General features: G+C 39.7%; 1 protein-coding gene across 1 annotated transcript in view; it reads left to right on the forward strand.

Annotated features, from left to right (window-relative positions):
* LOC124550913 (inositol-tetrakisphosphate 1-kinase-like) overlaps positions 1 to 12,911 on the forward strand; it is a 100,875-nt gene that overhangs the window by 15,234 nt on the left and 72,730 nt on the right. The window contains exon 3 of the mRNA XM_047125706.1: positions 4,897 to 4,995. Coding sequence (XP_046981662.1) covers positions 4,897 to 4,995 — 99 coding nt within the window. The remainder of the gene's footprint in view (positions 1 to 4,896; positions 4,996 to 12,911) is intronic.

The raw sequence follows: 12,911 nt of genomic DNA on the forward strand, positions 1-12,911 counted from the left end.
AGACACTGTCCATTCTGTTCAGCTGCTCTGACAAGTACTTTGCTGTCGCTGAAAGAATTACAGTGTCGTCGACAAACCCAAGTTTTTATTTCTTTGCCCTGAACTTTAATTCCTTCTCCAAATTTTTCTTTGGTTTCCTTTATTGCTTGCTTATTATATAGATTGAATAACATTGCGGGTAGGCTACAACCCTGTCTCACTCCCTTCTCAGCCACTGCTTCCCTTTCATGTCCCTCTTGTTTCTGTACAAACTGTAAGAAATGTTTCGCTCTCTACATTTTACCCCTGCTAACTTCAGAATTTGAAAGAGAGTATTCCAGTCAACATTAGCGAAAGCTTTCTCTAAGTTTATAAATGCTATAAATGAAGGTTTGCCTTCCCTTAACCTATCTTCTAGGGGACTTCGTAAGGTCAGTATTGCCAGGTGTGTTTCCACATTTTTCAGGAATCCAAACTGATCTTTCCCAAGGTTGGCTTCTACCAGTTTATCCACTCTTGTGTAAGGAATTCGTGTTGGTATTTGCAACCATGACTTACTAAACTGATAGTTCTGTAATATTTGCACCTGCCAGCACCTGCGCTCTTTGGAATTTCTTCTTGAAGTCTGAGGTGGTAATGTAGAATAATTCTAATAAAACAACCCATGTGTCAATATTATGAAAAGGATAGATTGTTACTCGCCATGTTGTGAAGATGTTGAGTTCCAGACAGGCACAACTAAAGGACTGCTAAACACACAAGCTTTCTGTAATAGACAACATACACACACACACAACCACACAAACACAGCTCACACACACAACAACTGTTGAGGCTGCCCCCAGCAGCCTAGGCAGTGGTCACGTGTATATGAACTGTGTTTATGTAATTCAGTATGAGTATGTTTTATATTTCAGAAGAAGGTGTTCTGGCCAAAAGCTTATGTGCTTATATATCTTTTTGTTGTGCCCGTATGTGACTCACCATCTCTGCTATACTGTAAGTAGCAATCTATTCGTTTGATAATATTGTCATTATTCCGTCCCGGATGTTCCATCGTTTTGTTTCATATAGCATGTGTGTGATTTTTATTAGTAACAGAGATATAGCTGTCAGAGAGTAATACAGACAAATACAAAAGGTACTAAGGAACAACAAATGTTAAAGTTCAAAGTTGGTTTCACAAATTTCACCCACGACTGAATTCTCTTTACATCTCGTGTAGCTCTTTATATGTCCTCTTAGCACCTGGCCTGCTCTTAAATGGCTGCCTCTGGCTGAGTACTCAGCGCACTATTTTCAATGACGTGTCTGTGAACGATAAACTAGTCCGTGTACGTCGTGACCTCTAGCAGCATATCTGATGCCTTCCAACAGCCGCTGGTGTGACTAGGACTCAGCTTGATGGCCGACAGTTGGCCCCTACTCAGTGCGGGACCTGCTTGATGGTTCTGTTGTGCAGGTGGCTGGTGTGAGTAGATGCTTAGCTGAGATATAGTAGTAAGTAAGTGTGACATGTTAAAATGATACAGTAGAATTGGTCAGCAAATCATAAACACAGTTGAAAAATTCAGTTATATGCACTCCAGCACAACTTCATAGCTGGAATCTTAAATAAAAAAAAGACAGTTGTCAAAGCAGCTAGAGTACCATCACGTGAACTGAAAGTCTGTTTCTGTAACCAGCAGTATCTCTGTAATCAAAAGAATTGGAAGGCTAAAGTGCAGTTATGGTGTACCTGTGTGTTCTGTTATGTACTGCAGTTGGCAACTGTGTGATGCGTATGGTAAGTGGCTGACTGCATTTGTATTCAATATGGAGGGCAGGAAGAAAACTAAATGTTGTGACAGAGTGACCTGTAGTGAAGCATGAGGCCGAGGTTAGCTTGGAATGTGACAGTTTGGTTGTGAGTTGGTGAAACCAATGAATTTCAACAAAAAAATACAACAATCCGTTGTGTTCAATTCTCGCCATGCAGCATGCAATGGAAGATACACCGTAACTGCATTTGTACCAAATACACATGTGCTGTGTGGAATGTGTTACTTGAATTAATGTATAGTGCTACTTCCTAAAATATTTTCTATTCCTGCTGAAACAACCTGTGTAACTGATATTAGGAGTATTTGGTTCTGACATGAATGTAGTAGCTTAGTTGATTTGCAAATATATGCATGTCACTTGTGTGACATTACTGAAACTTTATCTCAGAAATATTGGTACCAAATAAACAAATAATATCCAGACATGTAGCATGGAAACAGGTCACTTACCAAATGCATCGACAGAGAAATGGGATCATGGTTTTTGATACACACTAAGGACCATTATGTAGACTGTAACAACTTTGCTATTTTTCACACTTGCATTCACAAGATGCTTTGGAGTAAAAACTTTTTTTGTCCTGTTGTCAGATATTCAGATAACGTGCTTCTTTACTTGCACGTGGACCTTATGGCTAATTTTCTGTAGCCTATTGATTTAAAAAGTTGGTATCTGCAGTTTCATTGTTATGCCACACCCCTAAGGTACCATATTTTGTGCTCTGGATACACCTATTTGACAATCTAGTAATCAGTTTAACAATCATTTTAAAATCAGATATAATCATATGTATTAGATATAATCATATATATTAGACATATACTATTTTATATATAATTGAGGGAAACATTCCCCGTGGGAAAAATATATCTAAAAACAAAGATGATGTGACTTACCAATCAAAGCGCTGGCAGGTTGATAGACACACACAAACTAACACAAACAAACACACAAAATTCAAGCTTTCGCAACAAACTGTTGCCTCATCAGGAAAGAGGGAAGGAGAGGGAAAGACGAAAGGATGTGGGTTTTAAGGGAGAGGGTAAGGAGTCATTCCAATCCCGGGAGTGGAAAGACTTACCTTAGGGGGAATCCACAATAGAATCACCATAAATCAACTATGTGTGGATGGATGTGTGTGTGTGTGTGTGTGCGCGCGAGTTATACCTGTCCTTTTTTCCCCCTAAGGTAAGTCTTTCCGCTCCCGGGATTGAAATGACTCCTTACCCTCTCCCTTAAAACCCACATCCTTTCGTCTTTCCCTCTGCTTCCCTCTTTCCTGATGAGGCAACAGTTTGTTGCGAAAGCTTGAATTTTGTGTGTTTGTTTGTGTTAGTTTGTGTGTGTCTATCGACCTGCCAGCGCTTCGTTTGGTAAGTCACATCATCTTTGTTTTTAGATGTACTATTTTATATCCTACAGTTAGATAAATGCAGTACATAAGCTCTGATAATTTAAAATAACTTCCTTTGAGTCCTATTACATTGCATTCCTGTACCATTACTACAAAGGGAAGATCACATTTTGGCTTAGGTTTTCATAACTTGTTGCGGTAATAGATGTTTGTCAGGGTTTTTTTTTTTTTTTTTTTTTTATTTTTTTCCTTTTCCACCCACTTTACAATTATTCTTGTTGTCTCCTCCTTACACACCTCATAAAAACTGTAGTCTATAGCTGAAAAAAAGAACACATTGTGGAGGTCTCAAGTAAAGAACTATTACAGTCCCATTGATGAAAGTACTAATGAGATAACTGCTGCCCGTTTTATACAGATAATGAAAGTTACTGTTATAATATGTTTATTAAGAACTAAAATATTCCATTAATAATATTTTTAGAAATTTAATAAGCAGATTAAGTAAGGAAATATCCTGAAACTGTATTAAGCCAACATTTATAAAATTACACATTTTGGGATTAATTGCTTTTATACTATTTAAAATTTTCAGCTGCTGGTAATGGGCCACCTTGAGCAGGAATGGCAGACATAGCTTTTCAGTTCCCTTCTCTGACGTGAAAGACAAGTAATAATGAAAAATATGAATAAAATTTATGGGTGATGAAATAAAAATGTTCTTTGTAAACTGTAGATTAGTACACACTCAACATTCAGGAGATCAAGAAGTAAGACCACCCTAACAGCTGTGATTCATGTAGCGCTGCTGAAATACCAATTGGTTCTGCTAAGAAATTAATCAGTGGACTAATATAGTTGAGGATACTTACTAGTTACTAGTTATTATGTGTTGGGAAGCACCACAGCTATTGCCGAAATGAGATGGGGGGGTAATTGTTTTCTGGCTGCTATTTAATTATGTGCTCACACCACGAGTCGTGCTCAAAATATTTGGCTGTGGTATGGAACAAACAATGCCGTGGAATATAACAGCTTGGATGTAGATGCTTTTGTCACTACCCAAGTTACCCAAATTTCCCCTCTTACCTACATTGCTTCTCAATCATATGCTTCAGCATTATTTTATTTCTGTACCTCTTTTCAAACCTCATCCATTCTATTTCCGTCTTCCCCCTTCACATATTTTATCTGCGGCTATCTACCACTAATTTGCATTCTCAGCGCATTATTTCTTATGAGTTAATCTCTCAATTTCAGTTACCAGGAGCCCATTATTTGTAATACTTTGAATTTGGAACCTCAACAGTCAGGTTTTTTGTTCCCTCCCCCCACCCCTCCACCTTCTTGTACATTGTCAGAACTGTGATCAGCATGTGGAATGTATTTGTGGTTACCTCAACACCTGCCTATCTCACGCAATCCTCTTCCCATTCTCTGTCTTTTCCATCTCCGAAAGTATGTAACATAGGTGGAACTACATTTTTATACTTCTGTCTGTCAGCTTTATGACAGGTGTGTTCATTGAGTGGGTGACAAGTTGACATTTTGTCTTTTGTTGCAGACATTACCATTAAGTTTACTTGAATTTCGTATCTGTGATTATATAGGTTCTTGAATACTTTGTGATGGAAACTTATTGATCAAAACTCATACTGTACAAGATGAGAAGCCAATGTTGTGTTGCAAAATGTCATTTATCTAAAAGATGCTCTTAAATTTTTTTTGTCCCTCGACAGCTGGACTTGACGAGATCACTAGAAGACCAAGGCCCCTTTTGTGTAATCCTGCACAAGCTTACTGATATCATTGTTCTTGCTGGTCAAGGAGATAAAAAGGTATTTTTTTCCTTTCTTTACAATTGTCTGTCTTGAGTTTTAACAGTTTAAGTGTTGTGTGGAGTAAAAAAAAAAATACTTTGAGGCCAACCTTTTTTTTTCCCCCCTGTGTATATAGACTGCAACAGCGAGCGAAAATTTATACAAAGCCCGGGAATCGAACTTGGGTCTCCTTACTAGGCAGGTGTGCTAGCCACTGAGCCACCATGGCACAGTGGTTCGCACAACTTCACGAAGTACCCTGGCACACCTCCCTCCTTGATCCAGATTCTCACTGCCACCGTTGATACAAATTTTGAATCGCTGCTTCAGTCTGTATACGTAAAATCATGTATATATGAGACCAATAAAGGCTCTGAAATTGTGTCATTTCTATTTTCTTGTGTGCAAAATACTGTAATTTACAATAAGATCTTACAGATTTACTTTCTTTGATTTAATCCTTGTTTGTTGTGTAAATATGAGACTTTTCCAACATACAGCACCCATGTGGGAGATCCCAACATTCATTTAGTTCAGCCTGACAAAGAGAGATGAAGTATATGATGAGGATGATGATGATGATGATGGAGGTCCCATATTCCAAGGAGTGTAGGGGACGATACAGGAAACCTGCTCCACCTTAACTAGGCAAGGTCCTAATGGAGGTGGTTAGTAATTTAAAATCCAGATATGCAAAGGCTGCCTGAAAAGTTCTCAGCTTCACCCAGAGACTGAAGCACTACTTGCATAATTTTTTCCCTTTATGTTAGTGTACATGTTAGTAGATGGCATGTACATTGCAAATCATACCAGGCAGCAGTTGACTGTAACCTGTTGCGTGAGGCAGTTGCGATGAACGTGGTGTCTGAAATGGAAAAAAATCAAGTGTCGTGCAGTGATTAAAGTCTTCATAAGAGAAAGTTTAACACCATCGAAAATTCATTTGTGGCCTGTAAATGTGTGTGGTGGCTCTTCACCATCAGTTTCCACCTTGGGAAAATGGGTGACAGCTTAAACATGGCTGTGAAAGCACCCAAGATAATCCACGAGAAGGGCATCCAAAAAGTGCAAGCACACTGCATATCATCGACAAAGTGCATGAAATGATTTTGGAAGATTGGCATTTAAAGGTGCTTGGAATTGCTATTGCTCTAAGGATATCACAGGAATGTGCTTGTCATATCTTGCACCAGGAACTGAACATGAGAAAGCCTTGCACAAGGTGGGTGCCACATGTGCTCACTGCGGACCACAAATGCATTCGCACAACGCTTTCCGAAATGTGGTTGGTGTGTTTTAAGAAAAATAGAAGGGACTTTTTGCTCTAGTATCTGACAGTGAATGAAACATGGATTCACCACTACACACCTGAATCCAAACAGCAATCCATGCAGTGGATAGAAGATGGTTCTTCAGCTCCAAAGAAGGGAACAACAGTGCCATCAGCGGGAAAGATCATGCGTCGGTGTTTCGGGATGCGAAAGAAAAATTTTGATTGACTTGTCTTGAAAAAGGTAAAACCATATCTTGAGAGTCATACTCTCAACTTCTAGTGAAACTGAATGCAAGGATTTGTACCCAGCTGAAAGAAAAAAGAAAAAAAAATCATCTTCTATCAGGTCAGTGCCTCTGCTCACAAAAGTGTCTTGGCCATGGTGAAATTGAGGGATCTGCACTATGAAGTGCTTGAACGTCCACCTTATTGCCCAAATTTGACCCCCTTGGACTTCCATCTATTCGCAAAACTGAAGAAATTCCTCACTGGTTAGCACTTTTCGCCCAAATGAGAAGCCGTTGTGGCTGTAGATGGGTATTTTGGAGCATCTCTGGAAGAACACTATGAGAGGAGATAATGACATTGGAACACTGCAGGATGAAATGTACTGATATTATGTTGAAAAATAAAAAATAAAAAACTGCTTTGAAAGCATAAATTGTCATTTTCACCATCAGGCCAAGAACTTTTCATACAGCCCTGGTAGATTCTGATTTGTGTGTGTGTGTGTGTGTGTGTGTGTGTGTGTGTGTGTGTGAGAGAGAGAGAGAGAGAGAGAGAGAGAGAGAGAGAGAGAGAGAAGGGGGGAGGGGCAGATTGGACTTTGTTTATCGAGGGGAATAGCAGGCATATTTAATGAGCTAATAAATTTGATTGGCATTTTTCCTTTTTTCATTCTGATAAATAATTTTGCTGACAATTTTGGCATGACCAAAGTCTTCCCAAGATAGATAACTGCTGGAGGAGAATATCCACATAAAATGTCATTCTGGAAACATCCCCCAGGCTGTGGCTAAGCCATGTCTCCGCAATATCCTTTCTTTCAGGAGTGCTAGTTGTGCAAGGTTCGCAGGAGAGCTTCTGTCAAGTTGGGAAGGTAGGAGACGAGATACTGTCAGAAGTAAAGCTGTGAGGATGGGGCGTGGGCCGTGCTTGGGTAGCTCAGTTGGTAGAGCACTTGCCTGCGAAAGGCAAAGGTCCCGAGTTTGAGTATTGGTCTGGCACACAGTTTTAATCTGCCAGGAAGTATCAATATCCACATAATTTTCTTCTTTCTAGAAGCCAAATTAGCAACATAGTCCCAAGATGACAGCTCCATTGAAAAGGCAGATTTTCAGCCATTTTAGCTTCACAGTGTCCTTTTGGCAAAGGAAGATTGTGTTTTTTGTGGAAGGGTCTATTTGGCACTTCTTCAGAGTGACCAGCATGAATGTTCCCAAGGGTCACCCACTCCATTTGTCTGACTTGCTGCAGGAGGAACAGCACTGCCTACCTAGTTAGGTCAGCAGTGTAGGACTATTGTGTGTCCTCGAGGTGATAAAACTGGGAGGCACACACTCCAGAGCCCAATGGGAAGCAGCTCATGCTCGCGATCTGTCAGTTAATTGAAAAATAGGCATACAAGTCAGCAGCCATCTTAGTTAGTCATAACACATACCGGATGGTTTTGCTTTGAAGCCAGAGGTATTCAGTAAATGAGGAAGTAGAGTTTGATTGCATGTTTCAATAATGCAATCACAGATACAACACATACTTATTTCCGGAACAGCAGGCGATCTGCATACTCCTGTACATTGCACTGATGGCAACCAGTGTCCCAACATGCTTGTGTTCTTGTTTTTGGCTGTATGTTTATCTTCCCTTGATTGGTTCTCACTAAATAATACCTGCATTTTTTTTAAATGTTTGACAATATCATCGTATTATTTACTTCTGTAATATTCATGTTCAAGTATTCCGTGGGTAGGTTGCTGCGGCCATTTGTAGTCCAGAACTGTAGTCTCTTGGCTATTCCCATTTTGTAAAGGCTGTCTCTTTTTTTATATTTTGATTCTGAGAACAATATACTGAGCTCAGTACTGAATTCAGTTTGCAGTATCTCAGTTACTTCTGTAGCCGTCCCCTCATCGCTGAATAATTTTCAACACTCTGCAACTGAAACACCTGTTTTCATTTGTGAGGTATGATACTAACACTCAAGCTGGCAGACAGTTTTGCAGGTAAGGTCTGGATTACCTGATAAATTATAGGAAGGAGTAGATGAGCTGCAAATACCATTTGATAACTCATTCTCCAGTTTTTCTCCTTATTAATCTCGTTACAGAGACTGACAATTTCCTCAAGCGTCTCACATGCCTTGGCCCTTCCCAAGTAATAAACACAGCTGCACAGGCACTGCAATGGATTTGAAGGTCGGTGCCTGTACATTGGTATTCTGAAGCAATAAGGCACACTTCCTGAAAACATTAAAAAAAGTTAACTTGAAAATTTACGAACTCCCCTCTTGTGTAAATTATTAACCATTTTGAGCATTACCTAATAGTGCTGTTTCCAGATATGTCTGTAGAGTTCCTGTCTGCAGATCACAAGTTTGCATCTTTGAGTTTCATTAGAAGCAACTCTTTTTTTATGTGAAGTATATATTTATTTTAAAATTTTACTTTTCTGGGGGTCTACAGCCTCAACATGTTTTGAGAATGAAAACGTTATCCAAGAGGCTATATTCTTTCTGATATATGTGCGAGTGACCAATTTCAATTGTGGGACATTTTCAAGCATGTATCTTAAGATTACAGCTTCATTTCACATTGTAATACAACATTGGTACATGCGGAAAGGTATGCATCATATTTCTGTGCATATGTGGTACAAAAACAATTACATTAGTGTACTTGATTATGTCCATTAGCTGACAATTCCAAATATTAATGACAAATAGTGAATCAGTGTAACAAGGGGTAATTAACATTTCAATTTGATAATAAATGTAGAATTCAAATATAATAAATAAGAAATGCCTTGCTTCTAACAAGTGACACAATTGACCATTTTGTTGGAGGATTAGACTGCTACACACACTGTCGTCACCAGGTGTGTCAAGAACAGTTGAAATGCTATGTACATTGTATGTAATAAGATTCAGAAATGTTCAGTGTCTGTTTTTGTTACAAGAAAGTTTTTGAGAAGTGAGTCTTGTTGCTTTTGGATATTGGTATTAGGGCCCCAAGGAAAGTGTAGAAAATTAAAGAGGGCCTAGTAAGATCCCCTTTTTAGGCCAAAATCCAGATTTTAATTTTTTCTGGCAGAGAATGCAAGTTGAATTTTGTTAAAATCACAGTGACACTACAAAAGTTAAGTTTCTACCAGTGTATAGAATTTTCAGATACAAGGATTAATCCAGAAGAAATGCACAGCATTTTTTTAACCATCCAATTTATTTTCCCTACCTTTGATGTTTCTACAATTGTTGATACATTTGTGAGAGACAAAATGTCATTTTTCCACATTTCCCCCCTCCCTTTCAATTGCCCAAAGTCAGGACCAGCACATTTGAGCCACTGTTTATCAGTCTTCATAAGTCATCGTCAGATCTTGGTCCACTTCACCAAAGAGTGCCACATCAGGGCCGTAAATGGGTGTTTCAACATTCAGGATTCTCGGAACCACCTGACACAAACGCTTTTCATCTTCAACTGTCTCAATATTCTGCACACTTCTCCTGCTTCCATTCAGATTGACAGTTTATTCACTGTTATACTTTTGTCAGCCAAAATGTGATTGTGAATACACTGAACATTGTCAGGAGCCTGAGCAGTGCTCGGTCTGCCACTGTGCAGGAGATCGTGAGTATTGGCGTGCCCATTTTCACCAGGTAATCTGCTGGTCTGGCTACAAACATGCATCTTCTTCAGTAGTGAGTGTTTGTGACACTCTTGTTCTCACGACATAGGAACTCTAGAACAGCTTGTTGCTTCAAATGAACATGAAATGCAGCAGCCATCTTGAGAGTGTGCTACAAAAGTGCAACTTGCAGAAGTAGTGTTTTGAATGCAAGTGGGAAGTATGTTTCTATGACTTCTGCGAATAACAAATATGTAGAACAAGAGTTGGCTTTGTGAAAAAATGTTTTTCTTTTGGAGTAACCCTTGTAACTCACGGGAATGCTGCTGGGGAATGTCCACCACAGCAGTTCATTGAGGAAGTTACGCATCTGCTTTTCTGTAAGTTATTTGAATGTCATGATGGCACAGTGCTTTCACTGGACCATTGATTTTACATTCCAGCTGTTTAGTCCATCTGATAACAAAGTGTCTCAGCATGGTTTGTTCCTTCTTATTGCCTTTGTCTTCTTCTTCTTCTTCTTCTTCTTCTTCTTTTAAGGGAATAGAACATAAGAAAGCAAAGTGTTAGTTGCTCTATCAGATTAGAAGAAGAGGTACACCACTTCCCTCAGACATAAAGTAAAAGATATCAAAAGGTAGCCGTACATAATCTGGTTCGTTAACAGACCATGTGCAGTACCGTATCAGCTGGCCTCTCACATTAATTTAACATAGTTGTAAATGATAAATTAATGCCATTCTCACACTGTGAGGCCTCATACATTAAAAATTGTGAACTGTCACTGGAGTTGCATGGCTTGGATGGCAGCAAATCATTTTGGCTTAATGTATCATTTAAGTTGTTAATGACTGTTTTAGAATCCTTAATTTTGTTCCCAACATCATGTACGTTCTTTTGTGACCAACAGCTTTGCAGGTGAGATATGCAAAGATAAATGTGTAATTTAATGTCATTGACTTCTGTGCTTAAAAATGCTGTTTGTATCAGCAGATAGAAAAATTTCACAGGGTGTGCCTTCCTTCAAACATCAGGAAGGTGTTATCATCCACTTATCTCTCCTGTTAGCTCATATCTAATCTGTGACACCTGAACTTTGTTTATGACTGGCAGTTTGACGCCACACTTCCTGGACACAGTGTAGCCTCAGCAAAGAATCTCTTATCTTACACTTATTATATATATGAAATTTAGACAAGTCCATTACATACACAGGGTATCCTTAATTAAAGCTCAGTTTCAGAATGCTGTCGAAAGAGCACTACTGCTCAGAGTGACATCAAATTTGGGTAGCGTATTACTGACGCAGGGGGATGAAGTCATGGAACAAAAAAATTTTAAGGAAAATTTTACCAGTGGATGGGCACAGTAAGCATCTAAATGTAAATGGGGTCAACTACAAAAGACAGATGAATCACAATACAATGGCTGGGGAGTGAGTTGCACAATACACCATCTGTACTGTTCAGCATACACGACTGCACAATCTCGGCAGTCAATAGTTGTTGCACTGTTGTTAGGTAAGCCCACCCATCACAGCAAGGTCGTACCACATTGGATGGGAAAAATCAGTTTTTAGTCATCCCGAGGCCATAAACCACATAAAAATCAATATGACATTGGTTTCTAATTGTCGTGAGACTTGCAGGAGGCATGTTTGATATACTGCCCATTGTTTTCTGCCATAAGTTGAAATCTGGAAACAGTACGTTTCTCGGGGATCACGTTGTGAATGTGTTGTGCAGTGTATGCGTTCAGTTCTGCTATGTTCATAATTGGAATACTGAACACAACATCTTACAGATAACCCTACAGCCAGAAGTCACAGGATTAAGATCAGTTGATTTGAGTGGCCAGACTGTTGGGAAATGACAGCTGGTAATAGCAGCATTTGCAAAGTGCCTCTGCAACAGCCACTTCACTGGCTGCGAAATGGGTGGAGCAGTGCCGTCTTGTATAAAAGTGATCCTATCCACACTGTTGAAGAATTGAAGTGATGTTGATGTGCAAAAAACTGTCATAGCATTTACTAGTGAGTATACGGGTAACAGGAACCCACAGGACTGATCTCCCCCCAAAAAATATGGCCCTATGGCAAACAACACCGTCAACCCACAGCACACAGTCATGTTTGCAGAATATAGTGGTACTGGTCAAAGTGCCTGCAGATTTTCTGTTGCCCGTATTCTCAAATTCTGTGTATTGACATGTCCTTTGAGATTGAAATGGATTCCATCTGTCCGCAGAATGTTCCTTGCAAGCAAGAGATTCCAGAGCGAATGTTTGTCTTCTTGGCAAATCAGCAGGATGCAACTCCTAAACATGGGTGATTTTGCACAGATAGGAATGTAGGATGTTACTAAGGATTTCGTGCACTGTGCCAACAGGAATGTCCAACCTTCAGACAGTTCCCCATACACTGCCTGTTTTCACACCACCACTTAGCCCTGCTGCAGTGCTGTGGTCACATCTTTGACAGACACTATATCAGCTGCTTTCCTCCCTCTGCACATTGCACTTCAAAAGAATGTGTCTTTTTGAATTTTGTAATAATTTTCTCCAGATCATTAGCAAGCATCAGACCAACACCGTGGTTCATACACTTTCAGGGCAACTGGCACACAGTCACTTTCCTTGTAAAAGATCTTTACCAGCAGTGTGGGATCCTTCACAGAGACAGTCATGCTGGGGGTGGTCTTGGATGCAAACTGAGCAATAGCCATGTGCCGCGCATCTGTTGGTGTGGATATTCTGATGCTGACAGCACCATCTGTTGGACAACTTTTCGTTAATTCCCCCCCCCCCCCCCCCCCCCCCC

This window comes from Schistocerca americana, chromosome 9, assembly GCF_021461395.2.
Source record: "Schistocerca americana isolate TAMUIC-IGC-003095 chromosome 9, iqSchAmer2.1, whole genome shotgun sequence".
Lineage (NCBI taxonomy): Eukaryota > Metazoa > Arthropoda > Insecta > Orthoptera > Acrididae > Schistocerca > Schistocerca americana.